This window comes from Chelmon rostratus, chromosome 19 (assembly GCF_017976325.1).
Source record: "Chelmon rostratus isolate fCheRos1 chromosome 19, fCheRos1.pri, whole genome shotgun sequence".
NCBI lineage: Eukaryota > Metazoa > Chordata > Actinopteri > Chaetodontiformes > Chaetodontidae > Chelmon > Chelmon rostratus.
The window spans coordinates 20,711,569-20,736,692 of record NC_055676.1 but is presented as its reverse complement, the minus strand read 5'-3'; the positions used below and the strand labels follow the sequence as shown (position 1 = coordinate 20,736,692).

At 42.0% G+C, this 25,124-nt stretch overlaps 2 protein-coding genes across 2 annotated transcripts; one reads left to right on the top strand and one right to left on the bottom strand.

Moving 5' to 3' along the window:
- The first annotated feature begins 521 nt into the window (after positions 1-521).
- LOC121622701 (polyubiquitin-B) lies at positions 522-2,679 on the top strand. The gene is made up of 2 exons (XM_041959624.1): positions 522-641; positions 1,690-2,679. Exon 2 carries the CDS (start codon positions 1,697-1,699, stop codon positions 2,384-2,386), a length of 690 nt encoding a protein of 229 aa, XP_041815558.1. The 5' UTR covers positions 522-641; positions 1,690-1,696; the 3' UTR covers positions 2,387-2,679.
- Positions 2,680-4,026: 1,347 nt separating this feature from the next.
- Positions 4,027-24,913, bottom strand: slc4a5b (solute carrier family 4 member 5b). The gene is made up of 25 exons (XM_041960869.1): positions 24,836-24,913; positions 24,394-24,554; positions 23,782-23,937; positions 23,487-23,594; positions 22,350-22,405; positions 19,931-20,088; positions 19,760-19,847; positions 19,513-19,667; positions 19,017-19,142; positions 18,746-18,920; positions 18,496-18,629; positions 18,225-18,405; positions 18,045-18,135; positions 16,696-16,754; positions 15,781-15,972; positions 14,788-14,901; positions 13,915-14,076; positions 12,701-12,879; positions 12,534-12,606; positions 12,368-12,436; positions 11,598-11,771; positions 10,799-10,963; positions 9,108-9,220; positions 7,660-7,712; positions 4,027-4,104 (listed from the first exon to the last, which is right to left on the bottom strand). Exons 1-23 carry the CDS (start codon positions 24,886-24,888, stop codon positions 9,110-9,112), a joined length of 2,940 nt encoding a protein of 979 aa, XP_041816803.1. The 5' UTR covers positions 24,889-24,913; the 3' UTR covers positions 4,027-4,104; positions 7,660-7,712; positions 9,108-9,109.
- Between the last annotated feature and the right edge of the window lie 211 nt (positions 24,914-25,124).

Here is a 25,124-nt window from a genome sequence, read left to right as displayed (position 1 = left end):
TGTATTTGGAATCTCAGTCATAAAATATAACATTTAACAGTTTTGACTGAATTCTGTCCACATTATAAAACCAATTTTGTATTCACTATACAAATTTGCTTCTATATTTTAGGTGACAGTTCTTGCTTCTGTATTTGGGCTGAGTGTGGAACTGGGGAACTTCTGTGTTTGGAAATAGGTTTTTGTAATTTCCTCTGATTTAAAAAGGTAAAACGTGCAAGTCCTAGAAACAAAAATAACAACAACAATGAAAATAACAACAACAATATTGTTTTTTAAAATATCATATTTGTCATCACTACTGCCAACTGTTTCCTGTTTGCCGAAAGCTTCACATATATGTCATGTATACATCCGCGCAGGCCAAGAACGCTCATTTTTCACCCTCACTCTGCTGTAAAAACACTACCTGTCACCCCATGAAAACTATTATTGTGTTGATAATAATAACATTTTTGTTTAATTGATTACAAACTAATTTTGGTGTGCTTGTAGATAACCAGAGTTTATAGTTCCACCAGCCGGGACAGCGGAAGGATATTACATTGTTGTTTATATAAACCCCTCCGCTGCTTTTGTCCGTTAAAATCTGACAGTATTCAGCAAACGGAGTGACGAACACCGGTGGGAGCAATTTGCTTGTAAGTAGTTTGAGTGTTTTTAGTAACAGTCACCATGTTTAGGTTTAGGCTATTTTGTCATATGTATCGTTCTCTGATGTTTTGTGTGTTGAAGCGACCGTTTTTGGTGAAAAAAAAAAAAGGAATCAATAACTAGCTACGTCAGCTGCTTTCCTGGCTAACAAGGCTAGCCTGGGCCTACCGGAAGAAATCGTCGCCAAGCATTCGCTTAAATCACAATTCAACTTTAAATCCAGTCAGTTAACGACACATTAACTATGAGAGTTAGAATAGTTGAGAACTCGGTGTCAAAATATACGTCGACCGTTTGTTGCGACATACGGTTACTTTAGAAATGCAAGCGTCGCAGCTTCATCCACTGTTAGCCTGCTCACCTGGTCGACTCACAAAATACGAAACGTCTGGTTAACTTTGCTGAGTCACCGAACAACAGCAGCTGCGTGGCTCTTCTAGTAAGCCGTTTTTAAACTGAGTATTTTTTTTTTATTTTAACGAAGCTTCGAGCAGAAAGTGACTGCTGTAACCGAAGCCGCCGGCCCACCGTTAACTGTTAGCAAACAACATAGCTAGCTCGATGATTTTTAGTTACGGTAAATGTAAAAGTCCAGCATCGACGAATTATTTTAATCCGTCAATTCATTGAAAATTCAATGCATGAAAATCACCTAACGGATTACCTATTGGTCAGTTTTAAATGCAGAAATGAAGGACTTTCCTCTTCACTAACACGACTCTGCTGCTTTCAGTTGTCTGAGCTGAATAAACATCTGGTCTTGGACTCAGTCCAGCATTTTGAAGATGTCACCCTGGGCTTTTGGACGAGTGTTTCATAACTTTCTGACATTTTATGAACCAAGTTATCAGCTATTTCAGCAAGTTGTGATTGGATTGATGAGGCGTTAACAGCTGGGTGTTGTAATGGTGCCTGTCCAGCTCAGTTGAGTGCTCAGCTGTGGTCTGTTTGTGGACGTCAGTAAACTGACAAATTCGGGTCTTCCTAAATGATAGTGTGGAAATGACGCATTAATAGAAAGTTTTCTCTCAACAGTGTCAAGATGCAGATCTTTGTAAAGACCCTGACTGGCAAGACCATCACCCTGGAGGTGGAGCCCAGCGACACCATTGAAAATGTCAAGGCCAAGATCCAGGATAAGGAAGGCATCCCTCCGGACCAGCAGCGTCTAATCTTTGCTGGCAAACAGCTGGAAGATGGTCGCACCCTCTCCGACTACAACATCCAGAAGGAGTCCACCCTCCATCTTGTGCTTCGTCTGAGGGGAGGTATGCAGATCTTCGTGAAGACCCTGACTGGCAAGACCATCACCCTGGAGGTGGAGCCCAGCGACACCATTGAGAATGTGAAGGCCAAGATCCAGGATAAGGAAGGCATCCCTCCGGACCAGCAGCGTCTAATCTTTGCTGGCAAGCAGCTGGAAGATGGTCGCACCCTCTCCGACTACAACATTCAGAAAGAATCCACTCTCCACCTGGTCTTGCGTCTGAGGGGAGGTATGCAGATCTTTGTCAAGACCCTGACTGGCAAGACCATCACCCTGGAGGTGGAGCCCAGTGACACCATTGAGAATGTGAAGGCCAAGATCCAGGATAAGGAAGGCATCCCTCCTGACCAGCAGCGTCTGATTTTTGCTGGCAAGCAGCTGGAAGATGGTCGCACCCTCTCCGACTACAACATTCAGAAAGAATCCACTCTCCATCTTGTGCTCCGTCTGAGAGGAGGAAACTGATCTGCTTCTGTTCAGATGTCTCCACATACCCACCATTTATTCCAGGGTTTGGATCACTCCTGATCAGCTATCAGTCATTCCTTTTTCTTTTAAGTTTCCTGACTTTTTTGTTTGACTTTTAATGATCTCACTTTGCTTTTTGTCTGCTTTGGCTGACCGTTGATGCTCTTTGGCTTCTAGAACCTAATTTGAGGTCATTTTGTGACAAAATACACAAATGTGATTGAAGCAGTTGTTTTCATGACTTCTTGCTGTTACAGTGTTCATAACTAATAAAATGGCTTTAACTGTCACCTGGTCATTTTATTTTTTTATTGTAGGGAAATGAGATGATTCTAGCTGGTTCAGGTTGTTTCTGTCATTAATACAGATGTGTTATTAACATTAGTTCTACAATGTACACAACAGAGTAAGTTTGTGTTTAGTCACAGTACTGATGTGGTTCGATTTAACTTTTCCACAGTATGAGCTCATGTTTCTCAGTACAAAACTGAGGTTTTTGGTGATTTAGATCCAGATCTGTTCATCAACTAGTTTTCATCAGAAACCAGTTTGATGTTTCAACATGATCAAAGGCAAATTAGTCATACCACAGTGTACAAATACTGTTAATGTTACATAGTAAAAGTAGTCCTCTTGCAGAAGTGCTCATTTCTGTTCAATTTAGATGTTTGTGTGTTAATCACTTGAATGTTGCAGCTGTCAAAGGTGGACCTCATTTTAATGACTTCATGAACTGATGGGTCACTTCCGAGTTTCTGCTGAGGATCAATCGAGATTTAACCTGTAATGATTCATCATTTGCTATTTGTATTCTGAATCAAAGATGCAGTGGGTTAGAAGTGTACTGCAGCAGAAAATGAAAATACTCAAGTTATATTGAATACTTAAAAGTTGTAATTCTGAACTTGAGTGAATGTACTTAGTTACTTTTCACCACTGCAGTCTTCCATGTTGAAGTCAAGCAGCATTTATTGCGACAAAATGAATCCTGTTTGATTCACTTAAATAGGACACACAAGTCAGAACAGACCAGAAGAGAGTGAACAGATTTAAATGCTGTTTTATTAGTTTCAGGGCTTCACATCCATAATGCACATAAACAGTGTAAATCACCCGCTGCTGTACCGTGCGAACAAATCATGAGCAACAGAAGGGATGCTAACAAGTTCAGAGTGGGATCAAGCATGTAGGAGCACATTTTGGTTGTTTCTTTGCAGCTACTCATCCTCTCTACAGGAAGCTGGTTTGTGTTTCAGGGCTGTAAGCTGAGAGCACACTGGTGGTATAACTGAGAGAAATCTGTCTGCTGATCAGGATCTAAAAACTGACACATGGAGGAATCTGGCAGATTCTAATCAGTATGCAACACTTTGCACCTTCCGTGTGTGTGTGTGTGTGAGTGCTATGAGGTCACAGCCGTGACCCCCACCCTCCACCTCTACAGAACGGTCTCAGCACACGAGTCGGCAAAGTGAGCATGCAGTTTTCGGTGAAAGTCTCCGTGAACTCCAGGTGGAGGCAGGTCACGAGGGGGATAGAGGCGGTGCCGATGTTTGGAGTAGAGGCCAGACTCCTCGTAGTCTGACTCCACCTGGATGCTGACCTGGGGCACGGGCTGGCGTGGAGGAGGGAGCGACAGAGGGTCCCCGGGGCCAAGGCTCGTCTGGGAGTGGGCAGGTGAGGGGGGACAGGAGATCTTCAGGTGCAGAGTGATGCTGAGGAACAGTGGTGGAACCGGGCAGGTTACAGGTCATCTCACACACACACACTCATTCAGTTTCCAGTTTATAAAGTACAGACAGATACTTTAACGCAGTCTAACACAGGAATCTTTTTAACTTAAAGTAAAAGTACTCATGTGGCAGTAAAATGTTCCTGTCAGTGTTTCTCTATCATATCTGATGCTTGTGGATTAATATTCCTGCTGCATTAATGCTGCATTTTACTGCTGTAGATGTTTCAGCTTGAGCTCATTTGATCTACTTTATATACTGTTGGCTGGTTTAATCTACAGCGATGCATCATATTCTATAAGATTATCATATGTATGGAGCGTGGCTGTCCCGTGAGAACCTCGTAGCTCAGAAAAACAGCCTGTTTTGGGGTGTAAACATTATGACCTTTATAAAGGAGGATTAATTACAGGACTGTTGTTATTAGGCTGCACTCGTTTTAGCTGGATGTACTTAATCGACTGGAAACTGAACGAATTGTTCACATGCTCAGAAAGACACAAAATGGCAGCACTCATTGAAAAAAGGGGAATGTTCCTGTTTGTCTTTCTTCATTGAAGGTGCAGCGTGTTACATGGGAAACACTTTGATTTCTGCTGAGCCTCAAAGCTGCGCGTTAAATGTCTGCAGAGGGCGCTGTTCTTCAAACGCAGCTGCAACGGAACGGCAGAGTTTCTCAATGTGGCAGGAAGTGGAAGGAGAGAAAAGCAGCTTGTTGCATCAATCAGAAGGTTTTTCTCAGCCATGTTTAGAAACAGCAGATCGCTTTATGTCCCTTCATACGTCCTCTAGGCGTAGGATTAACCAATCACCTTCGCTGTCAGTCCGATTATGCTTGAGCTGCAACGATTAGTCAATTAATCAGTTACTTTGATAGTGATTAGTCATTTTATAAATATTCACTGGTTCCAGCTTCTGAAATGTGATTATTTCTTTTAGTCATCTGAATGTGTCCTCGTGAGCTCTGTGATGGTCATTCTGCTCTGCTATTACACTGAAATATACAAAAGATGTCTTTCATACATGTAAGTAATTACAGGCCAGTAGAGGTGAATTAACCAGCTGTTCTGTGTATTTCAGTGTATTCTGCCAGGTGTGAGCAGGTAAACAGGATCACATGTTAGCACACAGAGAGGACAGCGGCTGAAAAACGATGAGCTCTGAGGCGACGAGTGCTTTCACACTCCAGCCAAGAAGTAAATGAGAAACATATTTTCTAAAGAAACAACCAAAATCCTGCCATGATGAATCCCCTCGTACAGAAATCAAAGTCAACCATCAGGACAACAAGGTGGCTAAAGGGTAACATCGGCCTAATTTTTATTCATCAGCTGTATTTATTTGGTTTTGCCTTTAAAAACTTGTACGAAGTGTTTCACACAGTTTAAAGCTCCGACTGTCGGCCTCACTGCAGGTTAATATTTATACATATGAAAGTATTAGCATTCAAATATATTTGAAGTACCAAGAGTAAAAGTACTCTTAATGCAGAGTGCAATTTCAGAATAAAATATGTTCCACCACTGGGATATAATTAATGATACATTAATGTGTAGCTGTAATGTTTCAGCTAATTTTAATCAGTTTCTTTACAGATCATCTATAACAATACAGCAGAATTTATTTGTTAATGTATATGAGAAACAAGTAACTAATGTCAAAACAGTGTAGTGGAGTAGAACACTTAACTAGCGCTAATCTCACTTGTATTTAAGTAGAAGTACATCAGAACTGGTCTGACAACCTCCCCCTCTCATAGTTTTTAAATTGGACAAATATTAATGTGTGTTCTTTACTTCTTTCTCCTTCATCTGTTGATGGTCTGTTTGTGTGACACAGCTGCTGTCGACTGATGTTTTCTTTGGTGATTTAGATTCATATTTATCGAGATTTATTGTGCATATTCAACCTGCAGTGCAGGACTTGTATCTCCCCCTTCTGGCAGTGAGAGTAATTACACAAACACTGTCGACATATGAGAACAACAACTAACTACAACCACTGCTGCAGCGGGTGGAGCTCTGTCACTTTACTTTGCTGTGAGTTTATATTCCAGCGGTTTTTAAAAGGGTCACACAGGAAGAGAGGCAGCCTGTGGCCTCCAGTCAGACTGACAGCACTGCTTTGACTGTCACACCTGTCACAATAAAAAACTTATAAAATAATACTACTGTTATCCTTTAAGCTTGATAAATGACTCAATTCTCTCTGCTGCTCAAGTCAAGCGAACTAAACTGATGAGATCTGCGAAGGGGAGATCCTCATTCCACCTTCATCAAAACTCCCTGAAAAGAAAGAACTAAAGGCCTTCAAAGACGCAAACCCAGCCACCAAATATTTACAACAGGCATCAGAATAAAGCTCTAAAACATTCAAAGGGCTTATTTTTCTCTCCTAACTTTGATGCTGGAAATGCAGCACAACTACAATGTGAATAATAATGAACCGACAGAGAGTTCAACCCTGAGAGCTGCACTCAGGCTCACAGTGAGAGCGGGAAACTAACATCTGATTCACTGTTTGACCAGAGACGCTGTTCACGTCGGCGGCAGGTCCGAGCGACCGTCCAGAGAAAAGTGGTTAAAGCAACCTGTCTAGATATGCCCGAAACTACCGTGATTAAAATACAGGAGCAGCAGCGGACTACAAGGAGTGTTTCAATTAAAGGACACAATCTAGAGCAGAGGTTTTCAAACTGTGAGGCGCCTCCACGGCGAGGAGTCGAGAGGAGGAGGTGACAGGGACAGAGGTGTCCTAAAAACAAGCAGCTCATAGAGGACATGAAGGAACTTTCTAATCCTTACAGCTGATTCATTATGGGTAATCTGCATCATAACTCGGTCGAATCTAAACACACAGACATGATGCACACATTTTTAGATTCAGGGTGACGTTCACTTTCCAACAATATCTTTATCTCCAGTGTCCATCGTGAATAAACATCCTTAAATCAGCTTAGAAACCAGAGAGAAACTCCTCAGATCTGCCTGCCTTGCCTGAGAATCATCACGTTTTTAAGTTTTCTTCAGTGTCGCAGAAATCCAGAGACAATTATCTGTACACTGCTAACAGGAGCTGCTAACAGCTAGCTCAGCACACTGTTAATGGTGCTAATTTGCAGAAACAGGCTGTGGGGGGTCTGGATTTGTCTAAGGGGGGCCTCACAGTGGCAGCTTTGAAAACCGCTGATCTAGAGAACATAGAGCTTACTGCATATTCAAATGGCAAATTCATGCCCTGCTTTGTGCACAGCACTTTCTATGCAAGTGCAACGAGTTATTTCCTATATAATCTCTACTGTACACACCTGCAGTGTAAAAACAATCCACATAAAATGTCTACAATCATCCTCCAACATACAAATAAATACAAGTGATGCAGCCGCTGAGAACGGCGCTGAGTGTGTGTGTGTTCCTCTGTTGTAACTACGCTGTGTTTGGGTGTCTGTAGGGGGCGCTGCTGTTGTCCCAGCCAGTGTTTGTGTCAGCTGAGTAAAGCAGATCACTGTAGGGCACGTGCAGTTTCAGCACACAGTACCTGCGGTCTAACTCATTTTGATCGGACGTGACTGTCGAGTATGGGTTCATCTCCTGTAAGGAAACACACACACACACACACACACACACACACAGAAAACACATGCACAGAACAGAACAAGCGTACACAGGCAAGTAAACACAAGTACAGTCGAGCACAAACACAGACACAAAGATAATAAAGATGAAGAATCTGCTGCATGATCTTCACACGATAACAACATCTTTAGAGGTCCAGAGCAGAGATCTGACCTCTGACCTTTCAATCAAATTCAACTATGAACCATGTTTAATACAGTAAATACAGTGGCTACGTTCACAGGCACCTCAACATGGGATTATTAGCAGTTAAGGAAATAATCTGAGGAGCTAAAGCACACTGACGGCATCAGTGGAAACATGTCAGCGTGTCCCCGTCCAGGGTTCCACTACATGAATCTTTTATTACTGTATACGTACATTTACACTCAGTGGCCACTTCATCAGGTACACCTGCACAGTACAACAGCATGCATTACAACTGTTTTACATAAACAGCTCACTGCCTGTTTTTATATAAAGTAAATCGTGGCTTCAGCAGATCTCTGATCACTTCACATCCTGGTTTTAATACTAGATGCTGCTGTTATCCGGAACAACCACTATCACTGTCGTTGCACGTCTCTGTCTGAACACGAGAGGACGCTGACCTTTTAAGGCTGAAAACATTTAGCACGGTTTACCGAGTTAAACATGGCGGAACAGTAAAGATGGAGGGCAGCAAGCGAGTGCTGGACAATGACTGACAGTCTTCGAGGTGCTGATTAAATGAAATGAAATGTTTTGGGGTCGATTAATGGTGTTGTTTTAAGTTCGGACTCTAATATTCTGGCCCGCTCAAAGTATGTAAACAGGACAAAGCTTCAGAAACACCTCTCAGTATGATGTAGTGCAGTGAACTTTGACCTCAGTAATAATCGTGATTGAATTTACATGTTTAAACAACAGCAACTAAAACTGATCGGAAACTTTATGAAAGTTGAGTTTATAGCAGAGCTGCTGTGTTGGACTGCATTAGATTGTGTCCCTAATAAAGTGGCCACTGAGTGAACATGTTGATAAAATCTACTGAATTCACTTGACAAAGAATGTATAGATTTAGTAACCAAATGTGTTCAAGCTTTGATTGATTGAGTTCATTGATTAATGAAATATCCGGACACAGCAGACACGAGTCCGATTCTAAAGCTTTAGCTTCTGATGGTTTTTAGGACGTCTTTATGGATATTAAAGAGAAAATTCCCTCTATAATCTCACAGTAAATATCATCATGCAAAAGTAGCCACGAGCAACATCTGGCCAAAGCTTCGTTAGCACTCCATCTGTCACATTTAGTGAAGAGCATCAAAGATTTAAACAATCAATCAAAGTGACATAACGAGAGGTGGAGGGAAGGGTCGGCGTACTCACACTCAGAGGTCTGGCTTTGGGTGGGGGGGGTTAATGTGAGCGGGGTCTGGCCCTGTGTGGGGCTCTAAGGCCTCCATGGGAATCTTCACTGGAGGGGGGGCAGAGCTGTTGGGCTGAGTGACACAAACAGGAAGTAGTCGGCATGCAGGACAAAGTGGAATTTTGCAGGAAAAGACTTGTTACATTCTAGATTTTTGTTATTGTCAAAAAATGATATGATCTTCAGCCATTGTTGTCCAAAAACTGTTAAATCACGTCAGTGAGCCTCACTATCGCTCTGACTGACATGTTCCTCCATCGCCATGAACACACACACACTGTAGTTTATTCTGACTCACACACACACACAAACACACACACACGGCATCCTGCTGCCAGAAACACTCACTACAGCATCAAACGTAGATTAATCCACCACTGAAAATAGTCCCCAACTGTTTGTTTGCAGTATTGAGAGACAAAGTAAAGGCTCGGCCACACCAGCATCGAAGACAGCGAAGTGAGTTCAGCTTTGGTGACCTTTGACACGTGAATCTGTCCTGCTGACCGACAGTTAACAGCCCCGACAGTGCTTAGCTTGGGCTAGCCTCTGTTCTTCTCTGTGCTTCTGTTAGTCAACGTTGTTCAGCATTTCTTTCATACGTCCCTGCGGTTTAGTTTTCATATTCCAGGACAAGTTGGCATTAACAGCAGTTGCTTTTGGAAGTTGAAACCTTTGTGATTTTAGCAGTTTACATTTTTAAGTAAAACAACAATGACTTTATTTAGCATCCAAAACCCGTAAGCGCAGCAGAATGGTTATTTGGCTTTGTTCATATCTGTAAAATGAACCAATGCTCTCTTTTAAAGTCATTTTCAAACTCTTTAACTTTAAATTCTGCTATCTAAAAATGTTTACAGTCGTCTCTGTCCCGCTGATATTTCAGTCTTTTATTATGGGAAATGCTTGTTATTAAAGGTCACTACAAATAGAGGATGTGAATAAATTATGTAGATAATATTAAAAAAAGAGTCTTATGTAAATATACGGCTTGAAACACAAAGTTGTTGGAAATGTCAATGGAATTTTAAATTATTTGAATTTCTTGCTGCTGGAACAGAACCCAGAAGTTCTGGTTTCACTGTGGCTCTCGTTTGCCAGCATGTTCCTTGCTGGTTAGCATGTTCAGCTACAGCCACATCAACTCACCGTGTGAGGATGAATTTCACTTTCTGGTGTGGCCAGACCTTCAAACGTGGTTGATTTTGCTATTTTTTTTTAAAATAAGATTTGTTGACAAAAATAGAATAGCACAAGCCTTATCCTTCATGGAGCATCTTCATTTCAGAGAGCAGAAGAAGGACATGAAGTGCATTAAGATGCTAACAGAGTTTCTAAAGTGTGGGGACACAGTGGGAGAGGTGGACGGATGCACTGAAGGGAGGACAAACAGACAAAAAGACTGAAGTAAGTGTGGTACAGTGCCTTTTCAGCAACACTGTGGGACAGAGAGGAGAAACACACAGTATTAGTCCGAGAGAACAAACCCAGGAACGACACAACAGATGGAGAGACACACATTTAAATACCCAGCAAATAGCAAGAAAAGAGACGCACACCCGCCAACTCTGGAGATTACAGTAGCTGTGTGCTTGGCAGGCAGTTTCTGTAATCTCGCCTTTAGTTCAATGCTTGTCCACATTTCCCTCACCTCCTCGTCGCTCTCTGGCTCCGCCGTCTTCTTCTCCTTCTTCTTCTTCTTGTCATCCTCCTTCTTCTTCTTGTCTTTGTCTGGCAGGATGTCGTCCAGCCAGGCCAAGTCGTGCTGTGAGAACATCAGATCCAGCAGCTTCCGTACGACCATCAGACCGAGAATCTACACACAATGGAAAGACAACAGGTCACTCTGTCCCAGTGATCCAGTGATCCAGTGATCCAGTAATTATTCATTCATTAACCTAGTACAGCAGTTTTATGCAGATGTATATACTATTATAGTAGTAGTAGTAGTATATCTTTAAAATGGTGTTTTTTCTTACCTACCTCATGTCAGCTGTGTGTATTTTGTGACATGTGAATTGCTGCAACACTGCAGTTTCCTTTAGCGGATCAATCCATCCATCCATCCATCCATCCATGGAATCAGAGTTAAATTTTATTTTATTTTGGTGTAACTGCCACTGCCGGAGGCTTTGCAGCCTCTTTACCAGTTTGTCGACACTTCTTCAGTTCATCTGTTGAGATATCTGCTATTTCTCTGACTCTTAATTAGAAGGTTTTTTTCCCACTCGGCTAATTAACGGTTATATAACTGTGGTCTCACGGACATGACAGGAATGTGGCATTAGCGTCACATTTGATCATTGTCATTGCTTCCATGTTTCCACTGTTGCACCTTCAGCTGGTTTAGTCTAATATCTGAACACTGAACCTCTCCAGCCTAAACGTTACACATTCAACATATCCGACACCTTAATGAAAACAGACACCACAAACAGAATGAGACCCACCATCACTGGGAAGATGATGGCCAGGAAGGTGGACTTCAGGATCCAGAGGACAGCCAAACAGACGATCTGGACGAGGGTGAAAAGATGGACGCGTCTCAGAGGAACGTGGCGCAGGAAGGAGAAGTCTGGCTGGTGTTTGGGGGGCATCAGATACAACTTGATCCGCTCCCAGAACTGGAACAGAAAGATGCAGAACAGGTTCTCAGGTGTTCTCAGTCTCTACAAATGTCAATATAACTGTGATTATTTAGAGCACAGGGTTAAATGTAATGATTTGCTTTTCAGTCCTCCAGTTCCACCTTTGAACTGTGAGGACGTCCTGCTTCTCTGTCTAATGTGACTGAGTATCTTCGGATTTACTCAGTTAAAATTGTGCCACATATCTCGGTCACAATTGATAGAGTCTCAAATCTGTGTGTGTATGTTATGTGTTCATGTAAACAGTAGATATTAGTAGATACTGGCTATGATATCATTATCAGATCTGTTAAAACTGTCTAATATCAACCTCCAAAATCCAGTATCAGTCAGACTCAAGTTTGCACCATTTGATTTACTTTTCTTTTCATTGGATGCGTCTTTTTTCCTAAGCTCCAGTCTTCCTACATTTGATTCTCAGTATTCTGTTAATTAAAGATGACAGGACATTGAATAGATTAAACTACTGTTTGGTTTGATTTTCACCAGTAAAAATGGGGCTTCCAATGAGAGCTGCTGTGAATTACACTTCCTGTAAATAAGAAATTGATGTATGAACATCTTCGATCTACCTGGATGCCACTCAGTGAGGCCACTCCCATGTAAAGGAACACTCCATACAGGACCGGCATGGGGATGAACTGAATTAAACAGAACAGCAGTTAAAATACAACATTAGAGGAGAAGTGTAACGTGAATCAAAAAAGAAATGTCACATAATCTTCATGCATTTACTACCTGGAGAATGGGAGCGAGGAACACTGAGAGTCCGGTCAGAACGAACACCAGAACACCTGTGAGCCTCTGCTCCCTGGACATGAACAATCATATAACGTTAAATGCTAATAGTGGAAAATAACACACACACCCACACACACACACATGCAGCACCAGGATGGCCTCACCTGACTCCGAGGAACTGCGGCTGCTCTCCAGGAGCGCTGGACTCGCTCTCCATCTTCAGAGAGTCGATGTGTGCGATGGAGATGACGGTAGCTGCTACGTACCAGGGCAGACCCATGAAGGAGCACACAGCCATCAACACACCCACCCAGAACAGGTCCAGGTGGTAGCCACAGCCTTTCTGCAGTTCGGTACAATGACAGGAAGTGAGAAGTCATTCAAGTCTAACTGTGACTGTGAGGCCAGACAATACAAGGAAGATATCTTGATGCGATTTTTCTGACCAATATAGATGTTCAAATTGTGATTATTTTCAATAAATCAAACCGCAGGGACCAGATTTATAAATGATACACAAAAAACATGCATGGTATTCACAGCACTGACATAATTGCTAACTATTCATTTATTATTCTGCAATCTAAACAATTTTCTGTTAAATGTCACAGGAGCATTTAGAAGCTTAATTTTGGACTACTTATCAGTGATGGGTTTTAGCATTCGTTTTATTTTACATTTTGATATAACATATAATAACAACACATAATTTCCCTGTTAATGAGCTTTTAATTACATCCTGAATCGTGAAGCACTTTGTAAAGTCTGTTTCAATGTGAGAATTAGCGATACAGGCGCTGTGAATACACAGCTGTGTATAATGATGCTGCAAAACCAGCAAGACTGCACTTCACAAATATTGGTATGCAAACAGACATTTAAGGGCGTTTCTACATCCACTTAAATCTAACTGTGGAAAGTGAAACGAGGCTCCAGTTCCACAACAACTCAGTTTTATAAAACAGAACCAGACAAACACCCAGATTTAAGAATCGGATTAATCTGATCTGCATATTTCTGTCTTTGCGCATACACACAGATGTAGTTGTTTTATGCATCTGGCTGCAGGTCTGTATTTGAGGTTTACATCATCACAAACGCATCCCGTTTAATAGAATTACATGAATAGAATCAGGTGAAGAACCGCAGCTGATTGGTGTCGAGGGTCTCTGAGGGCACCTTCACACCAGTCGGTTAGATTATGATATTCCATTAACAGTTGGCCAGTGAAGGTGATAATGGCGACGTGCTGCTGAGTCACGTCTGATCATGTTTTGATTCTTTTGGGGATTTTAAAATGGGTTTCCTGTAAAGCAAAATGAGCTCGTGTTCATCGTGTTGGCCTGATGTGTCTGTTATCTCGTCTGTTTTTCCAAACCTTCAGTTTGTTTTCCTTGCGGTTGACAATGACGGCGCTTATCTGTTGGTCCATGAAGATGAGGATGGTGACCAGGAGAGCGGGAACGGAGCTGGCCAGATACCACCACCAGGGGTTCTTTCCGAATGGCATCACCAGCCAGCCGCGATCGGTACGTGTGGGCTGAACACACACACACACACACACACAAAAATAATGTAAAATAAATACACAGTATAGTACAGGTGAAAAGAAGAGAAGGTGACACACACATAGATTTTATAGGATCAAATGCTTTATATCTACACTGATGATGGTGAAAGTGAAACATACTATGCAGGGATGGAAGAGACTGCCGGAGGTGTTCAGATGTAACTAATTTATTCAAAAGTAAGTAAAAGTACAGAAGCTGGCATGCACACAGAAACAGGTACACACATGCAGAGGCAGTCATATGTAAGAAACACACACATATTCAAACATATATTCAAAAGATTTAGTGAGAAATCAAATACCTTGAACTCAGTTGGAACGATCAGTTTGGGTGTGTCTAACCCCATCAACATATCCAGACCCACAAAGCACATGATTGACATGAAGATGGAAAAATCACTGATTAACTTCCTCAGCTATACGTCCACACAGAGGGAGGATAAATAAAGACGTGTAGTATAACAGTGAGGAGGGGAGACAAACATCCAAAAGTACAAGAAAAAGGTGCAAACACGAGGAAATGACAGGAACAAGAAGAAAGAATTATTACATTGATCAACACAAAATCAAATGACTGATGAGAAATGTATAAACACTGCATCCTTCTGGGAAATAAATGCAGCTAGGTCGTGATGTAAGGAAGGTGGGAAAGATGAAAGTGGTATTTAGGGAAGAGTGGACCTTGAGCTCAGTGGGCACGTGCAGTTTGGGGGTGTCCAGCTCCAGCAGACAATCCAGTCCACAGAAGACCAGGATGGAGATGATGATGGAAAAATCACTGACGAGGCTACGGAGCTGGAGCACATTCAGGGAGAGCAGAGGGGATCATGGCAGAGGAGACTCTGGTACACATATTGAGGTTTACAGGTGGTGGTGTGGATAGAAGGGATGGATGGATGGGATGGAAACTATTGATGTTCTATAATCTTTTTATCATTAGCAAATCCCACGAAAGAAACTGAAGAAAACTGAAGCAAACATTACTCAAACAGAACTAAATAATGTATTTGATGCTAAATGTAAACATTATATCTGCCAAACATTAACATGTTAGCATTGTCACTGTAGCAGGTGTTAGCATTTAGCTCAAAGCACCGGTGAGCCTACGCTGCAGATTCTTAGTCCTGTTAAGTTCATTATGTCACTCAAACAGCAGCAGTAAGTGTTGTTACCTGAGTGCTGCAGCATTGAGCTGTATTTCAAAAGACGTTTCCTTCCTCCAGTCATTACAGACATCTGAGGAAAGGAAACGCTTCACCTTTTCAGGTACGAGTCTCTCAGAATGACTGCTCACGTTTATTAGTGTTATGGATTATTGTGTTTCTGAATCTATTTTTAAATCAGTTTGTATTTGTGAGGAAATAAAGTCATTTACATAATGATGCGACTAAGCTAGCTAGCCTTTCCTTTGCTAACCGCGCTAACTCCACAGGGTTATTGTACCTTCAGAATGAAATAGCACGGTGTTGAAACATGCACCTGATGCTGTTTTGCTGATGAAAAAGAATGTTGTTTTCCTGTATTACTGTAAATGTCTGTGTTGTACCAGAGTACCAGAAATCTGATAAATGCTCGGTGGCGTACAGATGTTTACATGCATGTTGCCTTTTACATGCAGGTTTACTTCTTGCAGGTGGGAGACCTGTAACAGAAGGATCTTTTCTGCTGTCTTACCTTTGTCGGGAAGTAGCGGCTGAACTTGAACTTCTTCAGAGAGACTGTCATGGAGTAGGTGCCAAAGAAGAGGATGAAGGACATGAGGGCCAGGTCGGGAACATACTTACAGGAATTCCCCACCAGCATCCCACCATACTTCACACACTCCTTCTTACTCAGCTGACTCCAGTCCAGGTCTGTCAAGTTAAACTACAGAGACAGAACAAGGGAAGAGGAAAGTGGCAGAAGAGGGGTTGGGAAAGGACCGATAATGGAAAACCAATGGATGGGTTCAGGAGTGGAGAAGAAGTGGACACGAAAGAGAGAAAAGACAAGCGATAACAGACGAAAAGAGAATACAGAACATAGGAACAGGAGCCACACGGCTCTGTAATGGTCCACTCTTAATAAAGACTTGTCTAAAAGCACGTCTGAGCCCGTATTTATCAACCATCTCGAAATCACACCTAAATTTGACTTTGAATTTCACACATTGACTTTAAACAGAGGATTATTCTGAGGAGAGAACATCTACAAAAAAAGAGAACAGCTACAAAATAAAAATTATGGCTATGCATTGTAGTTTTTCTGTTATTTTGTTTGCCATTAAAATACCATTTTGTTTAGGTCAGGACACCTCTAGAGCTTTCCTAAATATCAGCACAGATAGGAGTCATTTCCTAAATCAAGAAAGTTAATAAAATACTTTTGCTCCTTCTCCTAAAAGTAGGACCAGAAATACATCACCACATACATTTTTGGCCAGTTAGGACAGATTTCCTATCCTGACTTGCTTGACAAATATGGTCCAAACTTGGTGAGATCACAACACATAAGGTACAAAACCTCAAACAGCTGGAGATGCAACTCAGTTACTTCAGTGTTACCTTAACAAAGAGGAACAGCAAAGATTGATGTCTTTTTATCACTTACCAGCGCAGTCATATTATCATCTGCGAGTGGAGCTGAAACATTCAAGCCCAGCGCAGATGCTGAAGAGCAAACAGAGAAAACCCAGTGAATGATTGGTAACGTGACACATTGATCAGGAAAAAATCATAAGCTGTAGGACACTGAAGAAGGAGCCATAATATGGTCATCCATTCTCAATCGTCTGCATTGATGAATGATGTTGGATGTTAAATGAATATTTGCCAAATCTTTTGGTATCGACTCCCTGCAGGGTGCAAGCGTGGCTCTGTTAAAGCTGCTCCACTGTGAAGGTTCGGACTGAAGGCACTTATAATGATTTTCAATGGTCCCAAATACTAATAGTAGTAGTAGTAGTATAGAAAAGGTGTGTCAAATACATGCACCAATCACAGAAGCAGTTAAATCAAAATCTGAAGACATTTTTGGGGCTTTTTACTGTTGCTACCATGACACTGTTAAGCAGACCTGATCAAACCACACCTACACAGTCCTGATAAAGTAGAACAGCTGAGTTTTTGAGATTTTAAACTCTTCATAAACACTAACTTAAGATGCTTTTGCTGAACTTTAAATTTGTCCAACTTTTCAGAAGTGTTGAACATCTCAGAGCCACCTTTCAAGCCTACAGTCAGTGGATGTAAAAAGGTTTTTGGTGTATTCCTCTAATCCAGTCACTTGTAAGGTGTTCAAACATGCTCTTCCAGGGTCTGCATGTGCATACTCACTTTGTCAGAAAGCATCCAAAAATGAGGCACAAACAGAAGGGAAACACAAATCATCACAGAGCAAAGAACAAATATTTGCATCTAATCGTGTTGGAATATCTCTTTAACACACATACAATTTATGTGAACATGAGCTTAAGTTGTCCTGCTTATATTTTGCCAGGGTCAAGGGTTCTTAATCATATTGATGATGATAAAGTGACAAATGATGCAGCTGTTAATGATATGAGGGTTGGGGTCAGAAATTATTAAAATCACACCTCGCATGTCATATCAGGTCAGGTCAGACTATCATTAAAAGAATAGTTCAGCATTTTGGGAAACACTCACTTTCATAGCCTAGCTTAGCATAAAGACTGGAAACAGGGGGAAAGAGCTAGCCTCGTTCAGTCCAAAGTTTAAAAATACACTCTGACTCCAGCTCTGTACTTCATGTACACTTAAAAATATTCTTTGAAGTGTAATAGCTAATATCTGTCAGCTCCATCTCTAAATATTTATGACTTACAATTATTACTATCTGAGATGAACAAAATATTTAATCTTACTATTGCGATGACAACAACAATAATTTTCTAAAAGCACCTTAGAAAAAGGAAATAAAAAAAGAGTTTGAAGACTCACCCTGGTCTGGTGCGATGCATTCACACTTATAGGCAGTGATGTAGTCGGGCTTGAAGCCACGGTTGATTGGGTAATACTTCAAGGCTCCAACCTGTGAAAACAAACCAGACAACTTATCAAGTTAAGTGTCTGTCTGAACATTTGGAGTTCATCAATTTCACAGGACAACATGTTACCTACCATCTTCTTAATGGCATCAGAGATGAATATGAAGGAGATGAGGCTGGAGAAACCCTCCTCCGTGAAGCGGGTCATGTACTTGATAATGTAGCTGGCGTCTGAGATTACCAGCACAAAACACTGTAGACATGAGTGAAGGCCAATCCACAGACGCAGCTCCATGTAGTCTATACCATTGCTCCTGTGAGGAGAGGAAGTGTGGACTTACACCTCTTATTTCCTAATTTTTTACTGTACATATCTATGTGCTTTTTGCTTGTGTGCATCTTACTTGCTGAATTCATAGAGCAGTTTCTCAAAGATGAGAATGGGTCCAGTTGAACTGAGGATGATGAGAGGCTGACCACCAAACAAACAGAAGACAGTCCCCGCTAAAGCAGTGCCAAGGAAACTCTCCATCACTCCCTTGGAAGGAGAGAGAACAGACAGAAAGACTTGTGAGGTGAGGTCCATTAAAGTGCTGCTAAAACCAGCTGGATGGTTTCTGGATTGGTTGGGTATGTTGCAGTCATTATGAAGACCTGGTAATTATCAGTAGCATCCCCTAGCAGCCCGCCAAAGGTGATGGCATTGGTGATGCAGCCCAGGTAGATGAAGAGCACAGCAGAGACGGACTGGATATGGAAGCCGTCGTAGATATCACTACAATACCACGGGATCTTCCGTTTGATGTCCAGCCACAATCCACCTGCAAACCTATCAAAACGTGGTTGAACACATCGTTAAAACGACAGAACCAGGATGGAATCGGCCCCTGTGACATATGTTATAATCTCTCCAGTGCTCTCATACCTCCCAGTGAATTTCAGCTCCTCGCCAAGCTCATGCGGAACTGGAAGTTCCTCATCTTCTCCTCCAGCCGCCCCGCCGGCCGAGCCGTTCATTTGACCCAGCTCGTTCAGGTTCAGCACTGACTTCCTGTAGTAAACATGGAGACCAAACAAGACATCAGGGGTAGGAAAGGCCATCTGGAGACATGAAGAACCCACAGAGATGAATCTGCAGCTGACCTCGGCTTTACTCAGCTTTTATACTTAATGTTTTGGTTCACCACTCTTATAGCAATGCTTTCAGCCACAGCAGCAGCTCAACATTCCCAGAAAAAATACTGTACTATGCTACTGTTAAATAAACACTTCCTACTGCTGAAGCTTCACATTAAAAGCATGTTTTATACAGTCTGTGAGTGTTAAACTCCACTAGCTGTAACCATCAGTAACCACACGTGTTGCCAAATCAACCACGACTGAAATTTTAAGAATTACAACGTGTGGTTAAATATACGTGCCTCATTTCTGCCGACGGAACCTTCTTTGGAGGCTCGATGCGTATTTTTGGGTCCCATTCCCCAGGAGGCAGGACAATCACTTCATCCAGAAACTCATCAACACCTGCAATCAGGTCTTCACGGTCCCTGGCTTTATAGGCAACATCACTGAACAGCTGACCGCAAATAAAGAAATAAGGTCAAAGTAATGAACGTCAGGTGTGTATGAGTGTAGTGTATCAGGGCGAGGACAGTGCCAGTCACTTACATCATCCACCATGAGCGTAGCAATAGCTCTGCCAATCTCATTGTAGGACTTGGTTTTGCCATGAGGACCCAGTAAAATGAAGAGAAACCTGTGAGAAAATAGGAGGCTGATGAATGCAAAGACACTCAGACTCTGGAGAGAGATAAAAAGGGAGAGACAAGTGAAACCCACCTTGTCGGCACAGGAACCTCGGTGAGGCCTCCCAAAGTCGTAGCCTGAGCCAAGCGCACAAAGGAGACGAAAGGTTTGTCCAGAAAATCCACCTCACCAATCAGGACATTCGATGCTTCGGCATCACGAGGAATCTTCTTCATGAACTTATTCTTCAGCTGGCAGAGATGAGACAGCAGGAGGAAGAGAATGAGTGGAAATCACAAATCTGAGGCATGTTGCACTGCAGATGACCTCCCCCAGCTGTCTTATGTCTACTTTGTGTTGGTGACTAATTAGCTCATGTGAGCTGCTAGGAAGTCACAGCAGTTGAGTCCTTACAGAAAATGACATATAGGATTTTTAACAACTACAACAAAAGCCACAACCGTCTGACAACAGCGTCTCCATAAACCTTTTCTAATGCGACTCATCAAAATAAAGATACGGCTGATGGAAACACGGCTACTGTCACTTTTTATCGCCTACTCATCATACAGCATTTCATAAACTCCACCTCCACCCCAGGATCTACCTCTACTCAGGCGGGGAAGCTCCCCACTTCCTGTTATCCATACTTAAAGTGACAAGATAAGAGCCTACATGCCAAAAATGCTGGATGTATTCTACATTCACATAATAATCACATCCATGTGCGCTAGAAGACTGAATTTCAATGATAACATAAAACCTCAGAAGTAACTTAAGACATCTTTGGCTTGCACAAACACTACAGCTAACAACACAGAGCTTATCACAGACACCAGCCTCCAGCCAGGTTTTATGTTTACTTCACCACGAGGATCAAACAAACTTTTGACCTGAACTTTCATCCATCTTACAAAGTGGTTTTCTTTACATTCAGCATCACAGTCTCACTAAGACGTTACATGGCTGTAACTTCCACAGTTTTAGGTAAATACACATGGAGTTAGCTGCAATATAAAATCACACAACACTGTGTTTTCACTCTTTTGCTGCACCCCTCCTCCTCCTAACCAAGGGAGCACGTGGCAGTGGAGTGGTGGGTGCTTAAATTAAAATCTCTTCATAATCTGTTAATGCTGCTTTCAGAGTCAATTCACCAACTGGTCCTCTTTCCCTCTCTCTGAACATCTCAGTCCTAAGCAACCGTAAACAAGGCATTTCAATCTCTTGTTCTATGAACTAATTTAACAATAATCTACTCGCTCAGTTTTAGTTTCCATCTGCAGCTATAGTGTAGTGAGTTTAGAAGATGCGTCCTCCTCTTGTAGGTGCTACATCTTATGACGTATGAGTGTGCACATTGGGCTGATCAAAGAACGCTGGAGGTGCCGTGCCAGCTTCTGTGAACAAATAATTAAACCACAGTCAGGGGTCGCATGCATGACTTGCTTTGTAGTTCTTTTCAAGACATTCTCTCTCTCTCTCTCTCTCTCTCTCACACACACACACACACACACCAAATTACTGACTGAAGCTGTAATGTTCTTCATGGACTTTTCGGGGAGAGCTCAAACAGTTAAGCTCAGAAGAATAAGTATCTTAAAAATCTGCACAAAAACACACAATCAGTGGTACAAACACACATGCAGGTACACACAAACATAACTGAACAAAAATGCCCACCTCAGCTACCAGGCTGTGTGGATTAGAGGAATTAAGCAGTTCTGACGACTCTGTAAACCTTCTCATAAAACAAGGCTCAACTTCTCATAAAACACAAACGCAGCAACACGCAAGACAAAACAAGAAACACAGATGCACGCTTAGAAAAGTGTCGCTTCATGCCATCTGTTAACTGTGTGCAGGACTGAATCCCTTTGTTATTTTTTCCACAGGCAACAAGATATTATCTGATTGCAAATCAATACCAGCTCACACAGTGGCAGTGTACAAAATGTGTGCGGACACAACGGAATGTGTAGAATATGTGATATTAAAGGGAACTAAAGGAGTTTCCTTGACACGACAAGTGCTTTTAACCCTTTGAAAACAGCTTTACGTCCTCTGCAGCAGGTTTGTCTGTGAAAACGACCCTGATGAGGTCATAGTGAGGTCATCTGGGTTATCTCTGCTTGGGAGGAAACCTGTGCTACCGTTCATAGAGCTCCATTAAAAACTCATCAGTGACTCCTCACTGTTGCTCTGGCTGACATGTTCCTTTATCACCATGAACACACACCTGCTGTAGTTTATTCTGACTCAGTCACACACACGGTCAGGTATCCACATGCTAGTAGGAACCAGTGGGAAGTCAGAAAGTACTGAGAGACAAACTAACACATTGTTAGTTTTGGTCTTTTCATGGGGTTTGTTGACAATAATATAGATTATACATAAGAGCTACCATCAGTCGTAGTATGACTTGACTTGACTGTGTGTGCGTGTGACGTATGCGTACAAGCTGAACGTGCAAAAGCACACACACACATGAAATGCTGAACACAACAGTTACCTGGTCTGTGCTCGGCGTGTCTGAAATATCATTCATGCTCCGGCTCTGGGCAGGATCTGTAAATGAACCATGCATATGTTTGATATTTAAAGCACAGAAAACACCATCTAGAAGAAACAGACGTTTCAGTGTGTTTCAGTGGATTTTTATTCAGAAATAGCTGAGTAAGGATGCAAGTTCCCTCTAATTAAAGGGTTATAGGAGCAACAGAGAGGGCATTCAAGTCTGTCCACAACGTGTGTTAGAGCGTCACCAGTTGTTTCTGAGGAGGATTATTTTTTAACAACTCATTTCCTTTTTTTTTCGCTCAAAGCAGATTTGGGAACAAATAAAAATCAAACAAAAGGAGAAAAAGAACATACGATACAGAGCCCCAAAAAAAATCCTTCCATAATCCTCTTCACCCAGATAGATTCACGAAAGAAATTAGCAAAGGTGCACACAATGGGACCAAAATCTCTAACGTAAACACGCATTATACGCAACACACTGTATTCATGGTGAGTATATATACACACAAAGCCATCTCAAGTGTTGAATTCATGCAGTAGCGGGGAGTTAGCTGGGATCAGTGTTGATTAAAAACACAGAACGAAGCAGAGAAGCTTATGAAAAAAGTGGGAGCCAAGAGATTCAATTTCGTAAATAACTGCAAATATTGAGTGTTTATCAGTGGTGGAAGAAGCACAGATCTTTTAAAAGTTAGAAGTAAAAATCCTGGTTCCAGATAAATCTGAGGGGGGCATCAGATGATAAATGAGAGAGGAAAAAGAAACAAAAACTGACACATAAATCTGTTTGATTTTTAATTCTTCCCTAATTTTGCTTTTTATGTGAAATGCTGCATAGTTTCACTTCTTCGGACGTTGACTAGTTATTCAGAGGGGACTGATAATAAATAAACTCTGTATTTTGTGAGAAGTCACAGACAAACAGGTTAAAAAATAAATGTGTCAAATGCAGCTTGTGCTATGAATTAGAAGTATGAAGTGGCATGAAATGGAAATACTAAGTGTAATACTTGAGTAAAAGTACTTTCCACCACTGGAGTGTAGGTAGTAGTAAACATTGGAAGGAAGTCGTGGTGCATGAATGTATTTGTGTTCGTGTGTGTTTGTGTGGTGTGTTTAGACTCACGCAGGCGGCCAAGGCTGCTTGACTGCCGAGAGCGTAGGTCTTCTGTGGAGCGGTGGATCCCAGAAGCTGAACTAGTGCTACGATTCAGATTAACCTGAGGACTACGGTCTGACAGAGCAGCAGCAGAAGACGTGAGAACGAAGAGCGCAGAACAGGTGATATAAGAGGAAAGGCGAAACAGGCGGTGGCCACCATGGCAGAAGACAAAGGAAGCATTAGGGTGTAATTAGGTTAGATTACCATGGTGATTGCTGATTGGCAGCTGAAAATATGTAGAAATGGGGGACAAACTCACTGGAAGCAGCGTTGGAGGACTTTCCTATATCTGCCAGCGAGCGGTGGATCGGTTTCTTGGTCTGGTGACGGTGCTTCCTGAGCAACACGAAGCTGATCCTCTCCTTCAGATCCGGAGGAATCAGGCCATCAGTGACCTGCCGTTCCACAATCTCATCTGCAGTAAAAAGTTACAGGTGAATTTACATGAACAATAAAGGCGATATTGCATGGATTAAACCATTAACTGCAGGTTAAATAACTATAGTTTACCATTTCGACTTGGATTTTCAACCTTCCAGGCAGCCAAACTGGTTTCAGTTCAGTTCACAACAAAGTCAACCTCACAATGCACAAACACTACAGACACTTGAAACTTGCTCAATTTCTCTGTTAAAACCTTGCTGTTAGTTGCATTTAGGGACCATTCTGTTCGCTGGTGAGTTCAAGGACATTCCGACATTTGAGGGACAGATGCTGAACAGCAATATTTAGAAAAAAAAACATCAATTTCCATATTTTTATATTAGATTGTCACAAGGTCTACCCAAGTGAATCCATTTTTTTTCAGCAGTTCTGATTTGTTGAGTTCTGCTGCACAGAAACAATAGTGGAGAAGTTCTACTGGACTCACCCACAATCTGTGGCAGCGAGTAGCCCTCCAGGTCGAGCAGAATGCTTCCTGTCTGCAGGCAGGTCCTGAGCTCAAACAGGCTGTGGAGGGTCAGCGTGGAGACGTGAGGCTTGCTCCATCTTTCTCCTCCCTCCTCCACCTTCTCCTCAAACTTCACCCACCTACAGTGATGGAAAAAAAAGCGGTTTAGCTCTGGAATTCAGTCACTGAAGCGGTGTTATTAGACTGTTCACAGACAGACAGAATGATTGATTGAAAGTTCAGGAGTGTCAACCAGCAGGATGTTGTTCTGTAATTTAAACCATAGCTTTAACCACATGTAGTGTAAGAGTCCTGTCACACATGATGTCTCAACCCTCAACCTCTAAATCCTATCAAAAGTGACCCCAAATCCTAAACTAATGAAAGCTCCGTGTGTTTGTGTGTATTTCCATGTGTGTACCTCGCAGACTCTTTCCACTCTAATTCGCCTCCCTCGTGCTGCAGTGTGTCCATCTCAGTGAATATTGTGGGTGTTGGGGTGCTGTCATCCTCCCCCAGTATGTGGCGCAGCCGCTCTGCTGCAGGGGACACTACAAAGTGAAGGTCAAACAAGAGACAGAGTCACTTTGAGATTTCCATTAAATGCACACTGTAGCCAGGTCAAAAGCGACCTACACTTTATAAACAGTCTGACGCGCGCATTAGCTACAAACATGCTAATCTGAATTTGATGGCAACAACAGTTTGGT